Source organism: Sinohyriopsis cumingii, chromosome 10, assembly GCF_028554795.1.
Source record: "Sinohyriopsis cumingii isolate HCF-2022 chromosome 10, ASM2855479v2, whole genome shotgun sequence".
NCBI lineage: Eukaryota > Metazoa > Mollusca > Bivalvia > Unionida > Unionidae > Sinohyriopsis > Sinohyriopsis cumingii.
This window is the reverse complement of record NC_142970.1, coordinates 96,210,529-96,236,328: the sequence shown is the minus strand read 5'-3', so window position 1 is coordinate 96,236,328 and position 25,800 is coordinate 96,210,529. Positions and strand designations below refer to the sequence as shown.

The 25,800-nt window shown below is 34.7% G+C and overlaps 1 protein-coding gene across 1 annotated transcript in view; it reads right to left on the bottom strand.

Moving 5' to 3' along the window:
• Window positions 1–8,379: 8,379 nt before the first annotated feature.
• The window catches only part of LOC149790613 (dnaJ homolog subfamily B member 11-like), a 47,557-nt gene continuing 30,136 nt past the window's right edge, over window positions 8,380–25,800 (bottom strand). The window contains exons 7-10 of the mRNA XM_089972725.1: window positions 23,980–24,037; window positions 18,208–18,319; window positions 16,008–16,167; window positions 8,380–12,035 (exon numbers count right to left, since the gene is read on the bottom strand). Of these exons, the coding sequence (XP_089828851.1) occupies window positions 11,971–12,035; window positions 16,008–16,167; window positions 18,208–18,319; window positions 23,980–24,037 (395 nt within the window). The 3' untranslated portion in view covers window positions 8,380–11,970. The remainder of the gene's footprint in view (window positions 12,036–16,007; window positions 16,168–18,207; window positions 18,320–23,979; window positions 24,038–25,800) is intronic.

Genomic DNA, 25,800 nt, shown 5'->3' with positions numbered 1-25,800 from the left:
AATGATGAGAAGATGTATCTTCAGTTAAAATATATATTGTCGCAAGATTTCCGCGTTTCTTGGACGAGTTTTGTAGCGCCTATATCCTGGTTGACGAAAGACGTTGTTCCTACATCTTTTAAATTTCTCAGCCTGGCCCTTTCCTGTCAGGCGAACTAAGACCAAGCGTGCTTGCTCCGGCGCGTGGTTATACTGCTTCACTTCCAAGAGGACGTCTTCACAAAATACCGCTTCATAACACACCACCATAGTAGCCATAGGTGGCATGTAAATATACCCAGGCGGAATCACGTGACCCAAAAACTAGATGCTAGACGGTGCTACAAAGTCCTCTAACATTTAAAGCTAAATATAAACTTTAACGAAACGAAAATTACTGTCCATAGATTTTTCTCAATACAATAATATAATAGTTTATTTATAATGAATTTTAGTGTGCAGAAAAGCTGCAGATGTGTACGGTTAGATAAGGCATAATGAGTTGAAATAACCAACCGAATCAATAGTTATCATTAATAGGTTTCAAATTAGCAACAACTGGGGAGGACAATTTGAAAGCGTATCAACCTTAGCAACAGTTTAAAATATAAAGTTTAGGGAGTCAGGAGATCTATGACATTCTTGGGAATGGGGCCATATTCTCCTAAAATGCTGGTCAGTAGGACCCATCCATAAGGGTTGACAATCATATTCTGTATGTTAAGGTGTTCATATGTCTTGGGTACCAGTTATATTTTATATGAGTATATTTAGAGTGAGAATGATGAAGGATAGAGTGGTGACACAAATCTAAAAGCCAATTGGCCAAATTGTAATGTAGAATAACTGAATACAGGAAATTAGTATGCATATATATATGAACAGTAATCGTCGAAAATTTTTATGACTTAGATTCCCTCACATCTTAACCCCATATGGTTATAAAAAGATAAATATCTGGTCAGACAGTTAACATAATTAACGACTTAAATAATTGTAGGCACAACAAAATCTTTTGTACCTTGTTTAAAAGAAGTTTTCAATTTTTTGTCTGTAAATTTTGCAACATTTGAAAATTTTCTGAAAAATGTATAAAGTGTTCTTTAAATTTAATAAATAAGGAAATAAGGGGAAAATATTTCGAACACTAGTAATGGTTAATTCGTATCAAGTTTTAAAATTGCTTTCATTTTAGTCATGCTCACTTTACTCGACATTTTGAATCCTTACATTAATGGACTGGATCCTATGTGGCCCAACACAGTGCAATAGAAATGGATGCAAAATTAGTAACTTAAAAAGTGATATTTCATTCATTTTATATTCTTTCTCTTGACATGCTAAGAAAAGCTCTAATTTAATGTTGACTCAAACATTTAAATCAACAAAGCGTTCAACAAGGCTGGACATTAGTGGCTTTTTGCTCCAAGTTCCAAATGGGTTTATCTTTGTGCAGTCTATCTTTTTCAGATGACCTTACATTTTAATTCAGCAATCAGTTTATTCCGTTTTCTTCTGGTCACCACCACTTAATTGGTCAGGTGGTACTCTAACAATTCAAGACTCAATATATTCAACTAACTTGTGTTCTCAAAATATTCAAGCTGATTTTCAAACTCTTTCATCTTTTCAAAAACATTTAAGTTTTAATTTCCTTAAGACGTTTTTTTTAATGTCTTTCTTCAATTATATAACTTTAGTATAATTTATGTGATGAGCAATGAAACAGCTTTGAAAACTAGGATCAGTCTTACAGCTATTGCAGTACGATCTCCATATCCATTTCGTCAGAAAAACATACTGGTAAATTTCATAAGGCTCTTTAGAGTTATCTGCTCTTTCCTAAAATAGTTGTTAGAGAGTGAGAGTTATTTGCCATTTCTTCAATGGTTATTACAAAAGAAGAGTTTTATCCTTTCTGGTTGCAATTAACTTTTAATTTTTGACAATATCCATACACAAGCTCCTCACATTCCATATTTAATGCCATTTTTTAGCAAATGATAGGCATAAATGGCATCCAGTATAACTGGTGGTGGAAGAACCCTGGAAAAACCCAAGAGCCACCAACCCACAGGAAGCAAATGGCAGCTTTCTCACATACCCACAATGTCTGAGCCCGAGACTCGAACCCATGTGGACCGAGGTGACATGGTATTGATTGGTCAAGGCGAGCGCTTTATACCACTTGGCCATGCAAGGCCTTCCCATAAAGCAAACCAAACAAACCTTGGCTGATAAATTAGTTGATATATATGCACATGTATGTTGTGTAATTGTAAGAGTCAAGCGATAAGGTGACCATGTGTGGGGTACCATTTTGTAATTTGCAGGCTTTTTTTCACCAGGTAGGGTGGTACCAAAAGCGATACTCATAGGTTACAGTTCTGTATGGTGCAAACTTGTGATAGCCTTGTATGTACTGATGAGGGGGTAAATAGATAAAAACCTCATTGCCTACATATCTACATACAAATCTACATACATACCAAATACATATCTACATATATGGAAGATGGAATGATTCCAACAATTTGATTTGATCTACTAATCACTTTTCTTTATCATCTCCCAAATATTTGTAAATGTGAAGATTTGGTGCTACAGTATGAAGTAAAACATGCAAGAAAGGTGTCAAACATTGCTTGTAAGCCCTAACATGATAGATTGACAGATATACAGACCGTTAGTGGGACAGACTAATAGACAGATCACTTGATAGATAGAAACATAGGCACATAGTTAGAAACAGAGACAGTGACAGATTTAAATAGGCCATCAATCAAAATCTTTGAACTAAAAAGACAATACTGCCTAACAAAATCCAAACTTAAAATGAGTTGGGGGGGGGGATACACAAGAAACTATCAAAGATCATATTTCCTTTATTGCATCCAGCATCCAAAATGTGCAACATACTTCTTTAAAACTGTATGAAGTGATCAAAAGGGATGTATCTAAGTATTAATAATACCAGTTCTCTCTTTATTTTCTTATTGATATATTGTTACATGACCCCTGTATCACAATGTAATTAAAAAATCCAATTGTTCCAGTGAAAGAAGCATAGCTTATGAAGCATTTTTCTAATGTATCATTCATTACTTCTAATGTATCATTCATTTTTCCAATGCATCATTCATTACTTAATGTATCACTCATTACTTCTAATGTATCATTTGTTACTTCTAATGTATCATTCTTTACTTCTAATGTTTCATTTATTACTTATAATGTATTATTCATTACTTCTAACTTATAATGTATCATTCATTACTTCAATGTATCATTCATTACTTCTAATGTATCAATAATAACTTGTTTCATTCATTACTTATAATGTATCATTCATTACTTCTAATGTATTATTCATATTTCTAATGGGGGGCCCCAAGTGGCCGAGTGGTCTAAAGCGCCCTTCGTTACGGATCACTGCCATCTCACCTCTGTCTGCAGCGGTTCGAGTCTAAGATTCAGCCAATGTGGGCATGTGAGAAAGCTTGCCAGTAGCTTCTAGTGGGTCGGTGGTTCTTTCTGGGGTTTTCCGGGTTCTTCCTCCACCATTAATACTGGCCGCCATGTATAGCCTATCGTGCTGAAAAATGGCGTTAAACCCCACAACAACAACAAAAAAAAATATTTCTAATGTATCATTCATTACTTGAGGCACAAGTTAATCTAAACATCTTAACTGACACTTCTACTCACATGTTAATAGCTCATATTTGCATATTAAAAAAGACTGCTACCATTTTATTTTAAACTTTCAAGTAAACTACATTAGACTACCTAAATTGATCTTTTCAATGTGTATTTGCCAAACAGTGAACAGATATGATAAGCCTCGTAATACGTATTACATTGGCGGTTTTTTATTGAGATATGTATCATTCAGACTAAGATGGCAAGTGTTGCTCAAAGTATTGTTCATGTCTCCAACATTCACTCTAATACCAAGTAGCAGAAAACATCACAGAATTATTTTTCTTTGTACAATAATAATAAATTTTCACTTGGAATGAAATGTAGTAGTGAAAAACACCTTGATCATACAGTAAAGCAGTCAAGTGGATCAAAGTATAAATTACTGTGACAATTATACAAAACTTGTTGACAGGGATTAGAAATGTATGAGCATATGAAAATTATGAAGTACATAGATGATATCAAATGGGTAATAATTTAATAATAAATTTATGAAATGAGTTGAATAGTGTCGAGCTTTTGCTTGCCAAGGCTTGCATAAGCTGGACATTATTCAATCATTACCCACCTGAGATTCTTTTTATCACGTAGCTTTTATTTCAGTGGAAATTATTTAGGTAGCAAGAAGAATGTATAATTTTGTTCATTCTGACAGACGTTTCACCTTTCATTTTGTTGTGCATCAAAACTAGTCCCAACTGAAGTGGAACTAATATTGACATTTAAAAGTAGATCATACTCTTCTTACAAATTATAAATCAATGAACAAGCCTCCTTCCTAACAAACAGAACATTTTACACATACAAAATCATTTTTAAACACAGAATGTTCAAGTTGTGTGTGGCGTCGCATTGTTTGATGCACTACCCATACAGTTGACAATTCATGTTTATGTAACCTTAGAGAGACACTTTCACAACTAACCGTTACATTTTTTATTGCAATATTCATGTGAAAGAAGGTTTACTGGATGCAGAAATTCCCATATTTACTGTAATATATTTGTGACCGGTTATTTGCAGTGTTGATTTAGAACAGTAGACGACATAATATGCAAACAAATTTCATTCCGACTCGGAATTGCATCATATATTTATCGCGTAAATATGCAGTGATTAGATAAACTTATGTCAGTTTGGATACCAGTTTATGTCCACATTCTTCTGTGAACAGAGGCGAGTTTATTTCCTTCTGAAATTTAACATATAAACCACTCTTGTAAATAGGGTGGATTCCATGCTACAGATTTACCGCCTCCCTCAACCCCCAATCTACACAAGCAATATCCATAGTTTTACATGTTATTGTTTTTGTCTTGTGGTTTTAGACATTTTTCATGTCATGATATGTTATACATGACATAACAAACCCCTGTGGGTGTAAATTACCCAAACTGAAACAAATAAGACCATTTTTTCCCCCAATTCCCTTTCAAGAGTTGATTTGAAAAATGGCAGCCAAAAAATGTTATTTGAAAACAAAAAATTCCTGAAAGCAGACATGATTTTTCTCCATTTTAAAGTGGAATACCACTTTTCTCCTGACCTGAATCAGATTTTTCTTGATATAGTCCATTTTTACATCCTCTCCGTTCTGTTTTTGTTTTACAACAGTCTGTCCGATCCCATTCCGCAACGACCCATGTAAAGTATTTGTTCCATATATTAGTTAGCACAAGTCTCTTAAAGAGTATTCTGATGGGTCAAAAGTTTAAATTTATGCAATGAATCTTCATGTAATGGAAACTGATGGCAATGGAAAGAAGAAGCATGCTTGCAAAACATCGTGTTCCGAGTTGTTGAGGGAGACCATGACATGAAAAGTTTAGAAATGTATGGAAATGGGAATGGCTGGAGCAAAAAGTTGACAGAAATTTAGTTGGTCAGTTTATAAGAAAACTGAATACTAGAGGACTGGTATTTGTGGCCTCTGCAAGAAAGATCTGAATTACGGTAATCGCGGTTGGAAGAGTTTGGAACAGCACCTGCAAAAGAAGCTGCATATGGAAAAATTTAAGTTCAGAAGGCATCTGGAAAAAGTACAATTAATTACTATAAGAAGAAAGATTTCTTACATGAGAGAACAGATGTAGCCCTCTGTCAGAATATGCATACTGCATGTCGCCAATACAAGCACCAGCTTGAAAGGAAAAAGGCTCTCGTTGAGAAGGAAAAGAAATTATTGCACATTGTACCCAGAAAGTTAGCGGTGACAAAAGGAAGGCTAAAGAAATCTTTGCCAAAGCTGCAAAAAGAGCTCAACTGCCATATCAACAGGTTGTGTCCATTGGAGAAAAAGACAAGTGAATGTATGGGATTATTTGTATATAGTTAATGTACTTGGGTGTTTATTTTACAGATTTGTTAAGAAAAGAGAGAAGTATAATATCTTTGCTGCAAAAATTGACAAATTATTGTGACAATTATGATGTGAACACTGACTGACACATGAAATAACTTCAGCATCAACAGTACTGGAGAACAAATTCATGTGACAATAAATATTGTGAAATTATTCAAGTTGAACATTTTTGGTAAGTTTGTTAGTTTTTCAAATGATTATTGTTTTATATTAGGATCATAAGTTGCACCAGGAGCAGTTTTTTATGATTGTAAAATGCGTTCCTGGACCCTCCAATCAGAGGCACTGCTCCTGAAGACCCCATTGGAAGAGGACACCCAAACCCACATTAAAAAATTTTCAGCATTTTTTTAATGGAAGACCAAAGTCATGTCTGTGAAAGCGGGGTTAAAATAGCTTTCCCATGATTGCAACCAATCAGTAAAGAGAATACTGCACAATAATTTCATGGGCTTATTTGGACCAATCAGAATCACAGTGATATTTTAACGTGTGGTACTATCAAAAATATGAAACTGCACTTAAAAAATAAGAAAACTATATCTACCATGTGATAAAATGTCAAAAGTATGATTGGACTAGCAATAACACAGCCAAAAATGTGACAGCTATGTCTCACTTTAAACTAACTCAATATATTAATAAAAGCGGAGGCACAACAATAAAATCAAAAAAAGATAGTTTGCATTCATATTTAAAAGTCTTAGATCCTTCAAGAATAATACCTGTGGTAAATAGACAGTGTCATTGCAAATGTGTGCCTCAATTGCCATGCAACCTACAATAAGTATTAGGGAATGAACATCTCCAAACAGACTGGGTTGTCAGTGCTGTGAGGAAACAAAACTTTTATCTAGCTAAATAATTACCCTTTTATTGAGAGATTTATTATCCTTATATGCGTTTCCGATGAAACAAAATAAATATCTCACAATTTCTAAATACATAATGGGTTTCCTGGCCCCAGTGTAAACAAATATCTTTATTTGTGTAAGAAGTACAGGTATCCATGAAAAGAATAAATTGTCAATGAAGAAATGAGATCAAATTATCTGCAATTCTATCACTGGGTTTAGTAAATATAAAGTAAGTGAAAACATTTTTACAAACTCCTTAAATCAAATCAGTGATTTTGCTTTGTCAGAACTGAGAATCTTTTCACACATTTGTCTACAGCAGTTGGACCCTCTCATGCATGATACAAAGCTATGACATTAAAATCTTGTTGGACTCTCTCATGCATGATACAAAGCTATGACATTAAAATCTTGTTGGACCCTCTCATGCATGATACAAAGCTATGACACTAAAATCTTGTTGGACCCTCTCATGCATGATACAAAGCTATGACATCAAAATCTTGTTGGACCCTCGCATGCATGATACAAAGCTATGACATTAAAATCTTGTTGGACTCTCATGCATGATACAAAGCTATGACATTTGTCTACAGCAGTTGGACTCTCTCATGCATGATACAAAGCTATGACAATAAAATCTTGTTGGACCCTCTCATGCATGATACAAAGCTATGACATTTGTCTACAGCAGATCGACCCTCTCATGCATGATACAAAGCTATGACATTAAAATCTTGTTGGATTCTCTCATGCATGATACAAAGCTATGACATTAAAATCTTGTTGGACCCTCTCATGCATGATACAAAGCTATGACATTAAAATCTTGTTGGACCCTCTCATGCATGATACAAAGCTATGACATTTGTCTACAGCAGTTGGACTCTCTCATGCATGATACAAAGCTATGACATTAAAATCTTGAAAATTACAACATACTATTCTCTTCTTAAATATCAAGATTTTAAAGTCTTTTGTTATAAGTTAGTAATAGTGAAGAACTGTTGTTATTATTTACCATGAAGCAATGCTGTCTCTATTACTATATACATGAGAGTTGGGACTTTGTATATCAAAAATATACATCACCTCATGTATATTCCATCAAATAGGTATTTCATCTTTATGAGATAGCAGGACCAAAATGCACATTTTTAAACTTTTCAGACATGACAAATGCAAAAAGATTAACATGTTCATTGGAGAAGAGTTGAGAAATAATCATTTATGAAATTTATACCAGACATACTTGCTTATAAGTCAACACCAGCTGCAAACTATAGAAGCTTATAATCTGCCATCACATAATGCTCTGGCAGATCTGGGTCTTTGCAGTATGGTAGGAGTAATCACTAGAACAAACAACAATGACCCAAATCTACCAGTGCATAATCAGGGTCAATGCTGTTTGCACTTGGACTCAGCTTAAAAGCTAGTACAACAAGAAGAGACAAAAAAGAACAAAGTCGTGAATAACAAATATAATTTAATATGTAAGGGTGAAGACTGATGGTTGTAAGGTTCCATTCACTATATCTCACAAGTTCCAATACAGACACAAACATATGATCCAAATAATGCTTATATACACTGTCTCACATCAAACTTGAATACATTAAATACATCAATAGAACAAATATCCAGAATGTGTTACCTTTCATTATATGCATTACAAAATTAATCAGAGCAGTGCACTAAATTCAGTTGGCTACAAGAGTCAGTGCACATTATAAATTTTACTTCCTGTAATCTCTTTGTTCTAAAACTGCCTTTAATATTTTATTGCTCTGCTTTTCATTCTCCCTAAAACTCCACAATCAGTTTAATTAACCAATACGAGTTCCATGTCAGTACTTTAATTTTCACTCTAACAAATCCATAAGCAGCCTGATAAACAAAAGCCCTTTGTGCGTCTGGTACGGCCCATAATTTTTCTGCTAATTAGTATGGGTCCATCATCAATGGCCATATGTAACCATTGAAGCAATGGTTATTACAAATGGTCAATTGCAAGGATGTTCAACAAAATTAAAAATTCCTGAAACTGGTTGTAAAAGATAATCAAGATGTGAATAGTCAGTTTAAACACCAACACTGTTGAACTGATGAAAGTATGAAATGCTTTTCTTGATGTATATGCTATCAAAGCATATTAGAAAGAAAAAAAAACAATGTAAGAAACAAAATCAAATTGAATACAATAAAATAACTTCAGTTATATGCCTCTTTCTCTCTCTCTCCACAAATCTTATTTCATGTACTCTAACAAAATACCAAAATTTTACTACCTTAATATATTAAACTCTGAACTGGGTTTGAGATGAATATTTTACTCTGAGCTATATAAAAATAACTGAATAAATATGGAACTGTCTTACCTCTGTTCTTCTACATTTATCATAAATGTTGATTACATAGATTTAGGATTATTGGCGTTTTGCTCATGGGGTTGAACTTTATGCCAAAATAATTTATACTACCTGGCCCAAATGTTAACTTGTTTTTGTTGTATTGCACAAATGTAGTACACCTGTTCACAAAAGACTCACTCTACAAACCAAAGAGAACCAGTTCATAACCATCTAATGCCACTACAAAATATTTAAATCATTTCATGTGAAGAATGACAGTTTGTTCTGATCTAAATGAACACTTCTAATATAAATGAATGTTATGCCATATCATGCTTTAACTCACACATAAATATTATAAACTTATGTTATGCCACACGTCTTTAAGGACGGAGGACATTTTTATCTTGGGTGTATTCAGTGAATCTTATAAGTAAATGATTAAGTATTAAGAAAGCCATATGATGCAACACTCATTTTAACTGTTGGAATTACATAGAATCAATTTATCAAACTGATAGAATGAAAAAATATGAATGACACTTATTTCAAGGTACATGTACATGTACTAAACTAACTTTCAACCACTTACAAAGACAATGTAGATGTTTTGCATTATGTTAACATGAAAAAAACTATCCTCATATTTTATATGAACCATGTGCAGAGCACCACAAGGATAATATAACCAAGTATATCATCGGCAAATCAACATCTTTTGTCCAATATACACAAGAGGAACACAGGCAACATATGGCAGCCACCAAGTCCCCTTTTACTAAGATTCTAATGGCCTGATAGGGAGACATCTACACTGTACTGTTGTATCCTTGTGCTTAAAATTTGTGGAGATGAAGAAAAATCACTCATCATGTATAACAAGGAAAACTGTACATCAGGTAACTTTAAATGGATATTATCAAAAAATCCATGAAAAATAAAATGAACAAAAAAAGATCAGTGCACATATGTCAGAAACACAGAAACTGCCATTGTCAAATTAGTGAACCTGATATTTGTATCTGCTTCTCCATGTGACCACAGTGAAATTGATTTTCAAAATGTCACTAAAGATTATAGAACACACCATCAAGCTTTATAAAACAGCTATACAACACATCATGGAGCATTATGTAACTTATAGGACACATCATGGAGCATTGTATAAATGTTATAGGACACATCATGGAGCATTATATAACTTATAGGACACATCATGGAGCATTGTATAAATGCTATAGGACACATCATGGAGCACTGTATAAATGTTATCGGACACATCATGGAGCATTGTATAAATGCTATAGGACACATCATGGAGCATTGTATAAATGTTATAGGACACATCATGGAGCACTATATAAATGTTATAGGATGCATCATAGAGCAATGTATAACTGTTGAAATATATGTGCAGTACTACATGTATCTACAACACTTTAACAATAAAAATAGGATTTACATTAATAATCCAGTTTGACACTGGTGATGGTATTGATGGATTAAAACATGATACAATACTGTTATATTACACAGCAGCACATGAACTTCCAACATTAAAGTACTGCTGATGTCACAAAAGCATATGACATCACACCAGCCAGAACAAGCCCAATCACGTAAGATAAAGAAATGAAAATGAAAACCTGCTCCCTTCTTTCTGGATAATGTTACCATTCATTCAATGTTACTGCTTTACCCAACCATACAAGGCTAACAAAAGATTGCCCAAAATTATAATAAATGGAATTCATTGCAAAACAGGTGGCATGCATCTGTCACAGATCAAATAACCATATATGCTCACTTTTAAATCAAGTCTAATTGTAAACCGCACACAGCACAGACCCAGATCTGCCACCATATAATTCACCATCAGATATGAGTCTATGCAGCTTCTTGCAAGTAATTTGCAGAACAAAATATACAAACCCTGATCTACCCACACAGTACTCAATGGTGGATCTGGGTCTATGCTATTTGCAGTGAGAACAGATGGTAATACGGACTGGAATATTAAAATCTGTTATTATTGTTGAAGATAACGGTTCCTTTGACGTGCTTACAAAAAAAACAATACAAAGTATTGTTGACTTGTTCGATCTTTGTTCTCTATAGCTTTACCAGTAACTAAAAGAGATTTAACTGTTTTTTATGGCTCTTCAGTACAGCATTTAATAAGATGTGTAAATCATATACCATATATACTTGCTTACAAGTCCAGCTGCAAACAACATAAGACTGATCTGCTGTTACATAATGCACTGTAATATCAGGATACATGTCGTGTTCTACTGATTACTCCTAACAAACTGCAAAGACCCAGATCTGTTACATTTTATATGAAGGCAGATCATGGTCTGTGTACTATGCAGCTGGTCTCTTACTTATAAGCATGCACAGATGGTACAATGTTCATTAGGGTATGTAAAACATGTACTGATCATACAAGCTTTTATGTGCCAATTTTGTTGTTTTCCTCTTGGTACCGGTTTTTGGTTTTTAAATGTGTTCTAATTTCTGTGACTTTCATGTGGGCATCAATTTATGTGGTTTTCATGGCTGGTTCTAACCAAACCCCCAACAAACTGCCATATCCAATTATTAATTTAGCTCTACAGCATGACCTTTGAGACACTCAAAATAAACAAATCCACAGGATAATATTAAGTTAAAAGAATCATTCTATTATTGCACTATTATTCATTCTATATCAGTAGCCTTGTAAACCATTATATGCTCTCTGTTTGGATTCCTGCTTGAAGATTTCCTTTAAAGCTGAAATGAAAAAGAACGAAGCATTTATTAGAGATGGTGTTTCGAGGAATAAATATTCTGTGCACAAGAAGAGAAAATGACATTTTGTTCAAAATACTGCATAAAATTTAAATTTAAACTATTATTCTCTAAGATGTTAAATTAAAAATTAAACTGTTCTATATAATAGAGTAAAAAATGGCTATTACAAACATAAGGAATTTAAGTCAGCTTGAAGTAAATATATGCACCCAGTGAAACCTAATATGAAGTTTTTATAACAAAGTAATTTGGAAGTTCACAAGATATTTATTATAGGTGTTCTTTATTTGATCAATATCTAAAATTTCATTTTAAAATGTCTTGCATGTAATAATTGTACTAAACTCATTTGCTTCGGCATGATGTTTAAAAATGCTGGACTGATAGGACATATTGCAAGTGTGGACTGATAGGACATGTTGCAAGTGTGGACTGTTAGGACATGTTGCAAGTATGGACTGATAGGACATGTTGCAAGTGTGGACTGTTAGGACATGTTGCAAGTGTGGACTGTTAGGACATGTTGCAAGTGTGGACTGATAGGACATGTTGCAAGTGTGGACTGATAGGACATGCTGCAAGTATGGAAAATAAACAAATTCATACTATCACACATGTAGATTTTCAAACAGTAGTATCAATCAAATACACACCTCAACAATAACCTGACAAACAAAAGAATCCTACTTCTGGCAGACTACTGCCATTACAGTGATAACCAGACCAATGATGCAAAATATCCAACTTCTATTGTACTACTGCCATTACTGGGATAAGCACACAAACAATTCAAAATATCCTACTTCTGGCAGACTACTGCCATTACAGGGATAAGCAGACAAACAATTCAAAATATCTTACTTCTGGCAGACTACTGCCATTACTGGGATAAGCAGACAAACAATTAAAAATAAGCAACTTCTATTGGACTACTGCCATTACAGTGATAACCAGGCAAAATATTAAAAACATCTCACATCTAGTGGACTACTGCCAAGCAAACAATTAAAAGCATCCTTCTTTTAGTAGACTACCACCATTACAGTGATAACCAGGTAAAATATTCAAAACATCGTACTTCTAGCAGACTACTGCCATTACTGGGATAACCAAGCAAACCATTTAAAACATCCTACTTCTAGTGAACTATTGCCATTACAGTGATAACCAGGCAAACAATTCAAAACATCTCAATTCTAGCAGACTACTGCCTTTACTGGGATAACCAAGCAAACAATTCAAAACATCTCAATTCTAGCAGACTACTGCCATTACTGGGATAACCAAGCAAACAATTCAAAATATCCTACTTCAAGTGGACTACTGTACTAACAGGGATAACCAGGCAAACAATTCAAACTATCCTACTTTTATTGGACTAAATTAAAAACATCCTGCTATTGGTGATGGACTTAAGTGATAACCTGGAAATCAATTAGTGATCTAGTACCAAAAAACAGTGATAAGTAGGTACTACAGTGACAACCAACCACTACAATGACAGCCTGCCACTTCAATGACAACAACTACAAAGACAATCAGCCACTACAATGGCAACAAGCCACTACAATGACAACCAGCCACTACAATGACAACCAGCCACTACAACGGCAACCAACCACTACAATGACAGCCTGCCACTTCAATGACAGCCACTACAATGACAATGACAACCAGGCTTCTGAAGGACTCTATGCTTACAGATCATTCTATGCTGTATCTATCTTGTGTAGGACTTACTGTAACTTCAAAAACAAAACTTTGCTTCTAAGGCAAATCCATACATGCCCTATGACCCTTACCCCACCCATTCATGACTGTGATTCAAAGGTAATAACCACAAATCTGTTAAAACATATTGTGTCCTCCTCCTATGGACTCACAAACAACATTTGGTAAAATATATCAAAAAATGTCAGTGGAACTGAAATTGTATATTTGACCTTTGAACCCCCACCATGGTCACTACAAAGGTACTTTATGTACAAAATTTGGTTAATTATACCACCAAGAAGGTGTAAAACAATGCAGTTACAGAGACAGGCAACAAGATGGCCAAGCAAAAGATGAAAACAGATGAATGTGACATTATCCCTGTGCTAAAACAAAGGGATAACATGAAATATTAACAATGTTGACGACCAAGCTACTGCCACTGCCACATAAAATGTGCAAGAATCAAGCTGACTTCAGCCAAATTTACAGGGAATTACAAGAGATTTGAATTATCAGATCATAGCAATACACCTTACTATTCAGTACTTCAATCTAATGATACTAGTACAACCTGAAATTATTGTATAGTACTTCAATCTAATGATACTGGTACAATCTAATACAAATGTACAATACCTCAATATGATAGTTCCTCAATCTCACAATACTGATACAACCTCACATTACTGTGTAACTTCACATTACTGCACAACCTCACAATACTGTACAGATCCTCAATCTCATGATACTGGAAGAACCTCACATTACTGTATTAATCCTCAATCCCATGATACTGACACAACCTCACATTAATGTATAGTTCCTTGATCTAATGATATTGATATAACCTGACATTACTGTATGGATCCTCAATTGCATAATACTGGTACAACCTGACATTACTGTGTGGATCTTCAACTGCATAATACTGGTACAACCTGACATTACTGTGTGGATCCTCAATTGCATAATACTGGTAAAACCTGACATTACTGTATGGATCCTCAATCACATAATACTGGCACAACCTGACATTACTGTGTGGATCCTCAATTGTGTGATACTGGTACAACCTGACATTACTGTATGGATCCTCAATTGCATAATACTGGTACAACCTGACATTACTGTGTGGATCTTCAACTGCATAATACTGGTACAACCTGACATTACTGTGTGGATCCTCAATTGCATAATACTGGTACAACCTGACATTACTGTGTGGATCTTCAATTGTGTGATACTGGTACAACCTGACATTACTGTATGGATCCTCAATTGCATAATACTGGTACAACCTGACATTACTGTGTGGATCTTCAATTGCATAATACTGGTACAACCTGACATTACTGTGTGGATCCTCAATTGCATAATTCTGGTAAAACCTGACATTACTGTATGGATCCTCAACTGCATAATACTGGTACAACCTGACATTACTGTAGAGATCCTCAATCAAATGATACTGGTACAACCTGACACAAATCTAACGAGATATTGTATCTCTGATATTAGCAATGACAGATAAGCTGGGAAAACAAAAGCCATACCATATAAGAAAATAGGCATGTGTAGATAAAAGACTTTTATTTAAAACTCACTAATATGCCCTGCATATCAATAATGGCATATATCCATGAAAACAAATTCGATATTAAATGTGGGGAGATAAAAGTCTTTTATTTCAAACTTCCTACTAAAACCATTAATGGCTCTTTTTCTTCACCAAATAATATTCCTTGAGGGAAGTCCTTATTGACACCCATGATACAAACCTTGTTCTTCCTCAACAAGTAATTAATGTTCATTTATGGAAGTCCTTATTGACACCCATGAAACAAACCTTATTTTTTCTTATCAAATAATATTCCTTCAGGGTAAGTCCTTATTGACACACATGATACAAATCTTATTTTCCCTCATCAAATAATGTTCCTTGAGGGAAGTCCTTACTGACACCCATGATTCAAACCTTATTTTTCCTCATCAAATAACTAATGTTCCTTGTGGGAAGTCCTTAGTGACATCCATGAAAGAGACCTTATTGTTCTTCATGAGATAATTTTCCTTAAGGGAAGGTATCACTGACACCAATAATACAAACCTTGCTTTTCCTCAACAAATAATGTTCTTTGCAGGAAGTCATTAATAACACCTATGATACAAAATTCGCTGTTCCTAATCTGGTAACATTCCTTGATGGAAGTCATTATTGACACCCAAGATACTAACCTTGCTTTTCCTGATCAGATAAAACTCCTTTAGGAAAGTCAATATCAAAGGTTATATATAGGCTGCCTCGTACATTATTGTTGTCATAATTTGGCATTCCCTCATTAGGCTTCCTCATTTTTGCTCCTGGCCAAGTGATTTTGTCTCGTACTACTTGCACCTGTAAATAGTGGATAAGTAACTGCACATCACAAAATTCTCTGAAGCATACAAAACATTCATCTACACATGAATTTCTCAGGGAACAGTAGCTCAACCTGCCATCTTAGATCATGAACTTATGACCTTTGATTATTCTTGATCAAAAGGTCAAATGAATTGTTGTAATAGCAGCAGTAGTAATAAAAGTAGTAGTAGTAGTAGTAACAGTAGCAGTAGTATACTGTGGTTTGCTGTTCCGAGAAAAATTTACAGCACTCTTTTATAATCGTAAAATCAATATTACAGACAACTCAGACACCAACAGTATTCAAGTTTATCAGATCCATTTTACAGACAAATGAGACCTCTGTAGCATTCTTTTAAAGTTTGTAAAATCTATTTTACAATCAAATGAGATGTCAACAGCACTCTTTTAAAGTTTATCAGATCCATTTTACAGACAAAGGAGATATCAGTAGCATTCCTTTCTATACTTACAAACATGATTTTACAGACAACTTCTGAGTCAGTGACAGTACTCTTTTTATTGTAAACATGATTTTACAGACTTCTGTGTCAGTGACAGTAATCTTTTATTGCAAACATGATTTTAAAGACAAATGAGACATCAGTAGCATTCCTTTCTATACTTGTAAACATGATTTTACAGACAACTTCTGTGTCAGTGACAGTACTCTTTTTATTATAAACATGATTTTACAGAGAACTTCTGTGTCAGTGACAGTACTCTTTTTAACTTCATAAAATGTATTTAACAATAAAAATGAAACACACATGAAGAAAGTAATCATATAATGGAGGGCTTATGCTCATTAAAAGGGGAGTATCAGGAGGACTTAATAATGAAAATGAAAATGACCAATATGTAGTTTCAGTGATAATCAGGAAGTACTGTGGTAATAAAAATCCTGTTTGTACTCTATATTGTGAGAGTTTTCAAGGTACTCTATGTTGTGAGAGTTTTCAAGGTACTCTATGTTGTGAGAGTTTTCAAGGTACTCTATGTTTTGAGAGTTTTCAAGGTTTCTGGGCAAGTCTTAATATTGTCCAAGTTTTTAAGATTGTGAGCAGGTTTTTATGCTAGAGTCTTCAAGTTTGCATGCAGGTCTGTATGCTGTAAGAGTTTTCAAGGTTGTGGGCAAGTTTGTATGCTGTTAAGAGTTTTCAAGTTTGCAGGCAAATCTTTATGCTGTAAGGGTGCATGCAAGTAATTATGCTGTAAGAGTTTTCAAGGCTGTAGGCAAGTCTTCATGCTGCAAGAGTGCAGGCAAGTCTTTATTCTGTTATAGTTTTCAAGGCTGCAGGCAAGACTTTATTGTGTTAGAGTTTTCAAAGCTGAAGGCAAGTCATTATGCTGTTTGAGTTTTCAAGGCTGCAGGCATGTCTTTATGCTGTTCGAGTTTTCAAGATCGCAGGCAAGTCTTTAGGCTGTAAGAGATTTCAAGGCTGCAGGCAAATCTTTATGATGTATGAGTGCTGGCAAGTTTTTATTCTGTCAAGATTTTTTTTTCAAGGCTACATGCAAGTTTTTATGCTATAAGAGTTTTCAAGGCTGCAGGAAAGTCTTTATGCCATTCAAGTGTTCAAGGCTACAAGCAAGTCTTTATGCCATTCAAGTGTTCAAGGCTACAAGCAAGTCTTTATGCCATTCAAGTTTTCAAGGCTGCAGGCAGGTCTTTTTCTGCAGAATTTTCAAGATTGCAAGCAAGTATTTATGCCATTTGAGATTTCAAGGCTGAAGACAGGTCTTTATGCTGAGTTTCAAGGCTGTGGGCAAGTATTTATGTCATCAGAGTTTTCAAGACTGCAGACAAGTCTCTGCAAAGGGTTTATACTAAAAGGAAATTGTATTGATGCTGAGTAGACAAGTCATGTGAGATAACTTGGTGTTAATATATTCCCTGTTACAAAATAGATGGCAGGCTGATAAACACAAAATAAATACATTATAGATATGCCATAATATCATATCATATACACAAATAAACTGACCAAGCACACAAACAAACATTAAAGAATGATACAGAAATTCTCTCACCTTGTGCCCATCTAAATGTGCAATTGTCATCTCAAATCCCGCTAATGCATCCACCAAGCTTATGGTTACATTTGTATAAAGGTCATCCCCTCTCCTTTCAAATCTGGAATGTCTGAAAGGAAAGAAAATAAATCAGGATTATATTGGCTGAACTGCTATGCTATATACAGTACTCCCTCATTATAATGCTGCTTACGGAAGCCATGATGCATTCTGCTGTAAATTGAAACAACCTTTATCATGAAATACACTAGAAAACATAAAGATACTACTATATTTTAAATGATCTCCATCTTCATAACTGCTTTAAAACAGGAACTATGTTATAAAGATATTCTTTTCCTACATTAATATCATATAAAATGTGTAGTAAAAATATATTTCAATATATGGTTTTTGTATTGTATTGTGGATTTAATGCCATTTTTCAGCATATGATACACTCGCTATACATGATGGCAAGTATATTTTACAATAATGATAATAATGATAATAATAATATCATGGAAGTAGTACAGTGCCTAATATTTACAATATTTAATAACACATAAAAATATATACAACAAGAGTACAGAAACAATCACAATGAAATTACAAAAAAAAATCATGCCGACAATAATTAAGGAAGTAAACATTATTAAGACTTCAAGTCTGTTCTTATTGTTGATATAGATGAGTTTTAAGAGTACTCTTGAACCCAAGACTGATGGGTGATTCATTCCACATAGCTGTCTGCATGACATTCTTTTAACAATGTGAGTGTCAGACCAGGGGCACAAGTTTCTAGATGGGTGTACACATGGGTGAGGTTAGATATGTATACTAGACTGGAGCCAGTCAACAAAATGTAGCACAGTGAACAGATTTTGTGTTTGATTTTGGATCAAATGGGTAGCCAGTGAAGGGTACAGTTCAGGGAGTAGGCGTGATCAGTTCTTCGTACACTATAAATGTTCCGAGTACCAATGTTTTAAACTTTTTGAAGTTTCTGTAGTAGATACTGAGATGAACCAGACAGCAGTGAATTACAATATTCCAGTCTTGAAAGTACTAATGAACACATAAGTGTTCTAGTGGCATGAACCAAAATAAAATTGCAAATATAGTACATGTATGACAAGTAAATTGTAGGCAACCATACGAGTCCCTGTGATAATGAATAAACACGCACACGACATGACCCTTGAACTGTAATTATTATTCTGTCTCGATCTGGACTTGGAATACTTGTTTTTAACAGGTACCCAGTTGTTTATTTTATCACCCAGGTTATTATCAAGGGGCAGGTACCCCAAGTACCTGGGTACCCGTTGGCATCTTTAACTATGGTGAGATCAATATGCAGGCTGTGCATTGCTAAAAAGACTACTTGAATTCAGATGAGATAAAAGCTGGGATAGAACAACATTTCCAAGATTTCTGAAACAGGTTAGTAGTTCTAAATCATTTGAGTCAAACCTTAGTTGCTTCAACAGAGGCTTAACAATGGCAGTTTTGAAAAATGATAAATTCCCTAGATGAGTTAATAGTATTGATAACATTGGTATATGAAGGCAACATTGAATCTAAGCACTCAAGTAGCAATGATTGAATTCACATGACTTTCAGACACTCTTCATCACTAAATCCATTGAAACTGGTTCAAATGCTGTTAACACATTAACCCCTGCTGACGAGTTTACATGGCAGGAGGTAGTAGCCTACTGCTGAGCTCTGTAGTGTCAAAGTCATGTATGATACATGAAAGTGGGTGGTATTATAGAAAGGCAGATAGATGTAGCTCTACAATGATACCAAATAATCTGGAAGTTCTAGTTGCACTACAAAATACAGAGGGAAAAACCTCATTTTTTTAACCCAATTCCCCACCCCCAATTTGCCCGTGGTAGGAAACTGATTTTGTCTCTGGATTTTAGACTTTTTAGTCTCAGATCTAAGGCAGACCAGTATGAACTGCAGACAGACAGATGAACCTTTGCAAAAAGTAAGATAAGATGGGCATTTGGAATAAAGAGTGGTCTTGATATGAAAATAATGGGTCCATTATGCACAAAAAAAACAAAGAAAAACAAAAAGAACTCGAACTTTTACCCTTCTGCTCATGCGCGAGCCAAATAACCAATGAAAAACGATGTTTCTAACACAACTAGGCATTAGATTATTTGAAAATCACCAGAAGTTGGTGTTTTAGGATGTATTCAGAAATAGCTTTCAAAATGTGTTCCCTACTCAAATTTCTGGCGAAAATGACAAAAACCTCCAGGGGTTAATGTGTTAAAGGTTGCTATGTATATTCTGTATCACAAATGTATGGTGATGACGAGTCAATTGAAACTGTGTTGTCAAGCTTATATCTAATAAATCAAGCTTTGTCACAGAAGAAATTTACAAACAGGTCCAGAAGGTTGACCACAAAGAAGGTCACTGGAAGTAGTGCAACTTTATTCCTTGACATTAGCTTATTTGTAATCTCAAAGAGCTCTTTGCAGCTAGGACTTTTAGTGATCTTAGTACTGTAGCAAACTGATTTACTGTATGAACTATGTAACATTCTTCTTAGTAATTTCATAGATCTGCTTATGAACAGTGAGGCTAGAGGAAAACCAAATCCTCCCAGCCTAACGGCATTTCTTTTTTAGGAGTGTGAAGCAGGTCCCTAACACTACTATACCATGGAGAACAATTCTGAACTGATATATCACACCTGGTTGCTGGGGCATGCTTGTCAAGCAATGAAAGCAAGCACTTGTCATGTTATATTGTTGTAGGAGTTAATGAAGTTGTTAGGGTTGCTTGATGTCTTGCATTAGTTGGGTTCTATTTATCATACGGAGATTTCCCTTAGTAGCAACCAGAGATGGAGGGTTAGGGACTGATATGATGAGATGGTCTATGATGCAGAGGTGATGTGATGGGACACCAATGAAGACTTTAGAAAGACTTGATGGAGAAAGAACCTGGAAAGACCCCAGGAATAACCACCAAATCAGAGGAAGCTATGGGCAAGCTTTCACATATACCCACACTGGCAAAGCCAAAGTTAAACCCATGTTAACGGAGTTGAGATGTGAGTGATCTGTAAAGATGTGCACCTTAGACCACATGGTGCCCACAAGAGTTTTCATACCAAACAACATATAATATCTGGTTTTAACATAAGAAAAGAATTTGTTTGTGTTAAATATACCAAACTTGCTCCTAAATGAAAGCTTCCAAAAAGATTAAACTCACTCTTCTGTACATCAACCTCACCCCATTTTCAAACGTTTACATCAATTTCAATTGCATTTATTGACTGATCATAAATAGCAGCAGCTTGAGAGAACTGTTGATTTGGGATGAACTAATCTGCTGCAACAAATAGCATGTCCAACATTTTGTGAACTATTTTACCCCATCTGACCACAAGAGTATGTCCAACTGCATCATCAAATACACTTTTCATGCTGTTGTCAAGCTAGTAATAGGGACCTAACTTCATTAAGAACCAAACAGTGACAAATATCTCTAGCAAATAAAAACATTTCATGCCCGAGGGTTAAGACAGTTTCCGTTTACTGCTCACACTCACAACATGGTTTTTTTGCTTGCACCAAAAATATAACTTCTATTTGCACACACATTCAAGCATTGCATGGTATAATGAAAATTCTTGTATTTTCACATTTGAAAATATAGGAACTAAAACAAAACTCTAAAACATATTTCATGAAAATTTTCCATTCATCAGGCATAAGTATAAAATGAATATAGTGTAACCAATCGTGATCTTTCATTTATACAAAGTGACTGGCTACTACAATTACATATTCAACATTTTCTGAATCTAAGTCAAGTGCATATTTATACAGGATGCAAAAACAAAATTCATATTGGTGCTAATGTATATTGAATGCAAGTTAATTTTTTCTGTGACCTTATGAAAGCTGACATTTAAGAGTTATTTCCCTTGTAAAATCTCTCTTTCTCTCTCTCTCAAATTTTGCTGAAGACCAAATACCAGAAGAAAACAACAAGAAAACACCAAAAACAATTTAAATAATCAAAACATGGCTAAAAGAAAAACTGCTAACTGAAAATAGAGACATTACTAAAATACATGTTGAGGAGCTAAATGGGATTCTGCATTACTCCTTTATCATGGTATGGAAAATGAATTGACATATATATAAACCAGATTTGTAAAATCAAGGCAAAACAATACATTGCCAGTAAGTACTTCGGCAAAATCATTCTTAGGAGTGGTGAATATAGTGTATGGGGTGTATGTGATTTGGATTTTTAACATAGCTCTAACAATTTTAGTCAGATCGCTATGATGTCTGCTGCGTGGCAGATTATAGTGATGTCTAGTACGGAAGCATTATGCCACAAACATGTAGCATCATGTTCCACCCAGTCACATTATACTGACACCAAAAAAATATGGCTTCTAGAGTGGCAACAAGTTCAGCCAATCAGATGACACATCACATCATTATTGAACTGATCCAAAATCTTCAAGAAATAAAGCCTGCATTACAAGTCTAATAAAAAAAATCTCATCAAAAATGTTATTTCCTTCATGGGTTGAAACAAATCTGATAAAAATCTCAGAAATGTGGCTTCCTTCATGGGTTGAGACAAGTCTGATAAAAAATCTCATCATAAATGTAGTTTCCTTCATGGGTTGAGACAAATCTTATAAAAACTGATCAGAAATGTGGCTTCCTTCATGGGTTGAGACAAGTCTGATAAAAAATCTCATCAGAAATGTGGCTTCCTTCATGGGTTGAGACAAGTCTGATAAAAATCTCATCCTTCATGGGTTGAGACAAGTCTGATAAAAATCTCATCCTTCATGGGTTGAGACAAGTCTGATAAAAATCTCATCCTTCATGGGTTTGGACGTGTCTGATAAAAATCTCATCCTTCATGGGTTGAGACAAGTCTCATAAAAATCTCATCCTTCATGGGTTTGGACGTGTCTGATAAAAATCTCATCCTTCATGGGTTGAGACAAGTCTCATAAAAAGCTCATCCTTCATGGGTTGAGACAAGTCTCATAAAAATCTCATCCTTCATGGGTTGAGACAAGTCTCATAAAAATCTCATCCTTCATGGGTTGAGACAAGTCTCATAAAAATCTCATCCTTCATGGGTTGAGACAAGTCTGATAAAAATCTCATCCTTCATGGGTTGAGACAAGCTCAGCTCAGATCTAGCTCATTATCAAAAATGTCCAAGAGCTTGATAATCTCAGTATATATTCCAAGTTTTATCAACAGTCAATCAGAAATACGACCTCCAGAGTGGTAACAGACTCAGCCAATCACATGGAAAATTACCTCATTAATATGCTTGGATCTCACTCATTTCCTTAATTCCATCCAAGGTCTTGCTGATACTAGGCAATATTTCAAGTCTGATCCAACTGTATCAGAAATATTGCTTCAATAGTGCTAATAACCTCAGCCAATCAGAAGCTACATGGCTCTCACTGAAAAACTTTAGATTTTGCATCAGGATGTGTTGAATGGTTCTCAGTTGCTGGTCACAAGATTCTGATTCTGTTGAAATCCAAACTGATTAATGAACTGCATCTCAGTCAAAATTAGAGCTGTAAAAAACTAAACTTTTTGAAGGCACGTGCTAAATTATTAAGCAGTATGCCTACCAATTATAACTAATTAACAGTGAGAAAGAAAGTGTGTTCACTTTAGTACTCTTCTATCTCATTATCTAAATATGAGGATTTCTGCAAAGTGTAAAATAAAACATTTTATGACTTACTTTTGTTGCTTAATTTTAAATTTCAAATCTCCTGGTTCTCCATCCATATGTGGCTCTCCTGTTCAAGAAGAAAAAACATACCATAATATTTGGCTAAGAAATACTACACTAACTACAGTCAAATGGATAGGGTACATCACTAGCATGTCCAACATACTTAGTTTATCTTCTAAGCACTACTCTTCAGTAATAATCATGAGGAGAAAAAAGTCAAATATTATCTAAACTTACCAATCCTAATGTTTGTGAGCATGAAACTAGAAACATGCAGTCCCTTACTTTAATGCTGTTCAGTGAAAGTCATAAAAGTGAATAGTCACTTTAAACTGGGGTACATTATACTTTGTACAGTGGTGCCTCACTACAGCACTGTTCAGGATAGCCATCAAAGTGTACAGTGACAATGGCAAGGTCACTTGATACTGGGGTATACTTTGTACCATTGTCCCTTAATACTGTTGAGGGTAGCCATACAAAAGTACAGTGATAATGGCAGTACATCATACTTTTTGTACAGTGATCCTTCTCTAAACCATTCTTTATGATAGCCATACAAGAGTACAGTGATAATGGCAGTACATTATACTTTTTTGTACAGTGATCCCGCACTATATCATTCTTTATGGTAGCCATATAAGGCTAGAGTGATAATGGCAGTACATTATACTTTTTGTACAGTGATCCCTCTCTAAACCATTCTTTATGGTAGCCATATAAGAGCAGTGATAATGGCAGTACATTATACTTTTTGTACAGTTATCCCTCTCTAAACCATTCTTTATGATAGCCATACAAGAGTACAGTGATGATGGCAGTACATTATACTTTTTGTACAGTGATCCCTCTCTAAACCATTCTTTATGGTAGCCACATAATAGTACAGTGATAATGGCAGTACAATATACCTTTTGTACAGTGACCCCTCTCAGTGATAATGGCATTGTTGTGAACATACTATATGGAAATACTATTTGCTTGAAATCACTCACAGATAAACCATAAACCATGATTTTTTGACATAATGCAATGGCAGAATGCCGATAAGGGTCTTATGTAACATACTGAATGGCTGCACTGTTCATCAACAAATATGGAATCAAAATACCCAACTAAAAAGTTCCAAAAAGTTAAATTATATCAGCTCAGTTTGAAAAACTGTAGTTCCAAATAGGATGTGCATCTCATCTGTTATGCTTTCCAAGTGCAAACAAAAATGTATAAAGTCCCTTTTATTTGTCTAGCTCGTGTGGTTTATACATAAATATGATACTGTTTTTGTCAAAAAAGTCAAAGTTCAGAAAGTTGCAAACAAAATCCACATAAATGAAACATTGTACTAACGGCCTAAAAATCTAATCAGGTTTATTTACAAATAAACAAAAAAGGTCTGTTTTGCCTAATTGTACAATCAAGCATTTTGTCAAAAATTAGAGATGTCAAGAGTTTTAAAAAATATTTTTTTTAAAATCAATGTAAATGTAGGGAATTCCAGTAACTAAATTATTCTAAATTATTTCAAAGATTATATTGGAGTTCTTGCAAACCATGGTAAAATGATATAACAAAGTATACATTTTTTATCTATCAATTGGTACGAGTCCATAGTATTGATTTTTTATTATGGCAAACATACCTTTCAAAACAACAGCCATATAAAGCTGGTTTTCCAGAGCTAGGCATTGACTTTGAGTCTTTTAGTGGCCAACTTTAAGCTGCTCTGGTCTACTGGGTAATGGATTTTTCTACCCATGTACAACAAGCTGGTCTACTGGGTAATGGATTTTTCTACCCATGTACAACAAGCTGGTCTACTGGGTAATG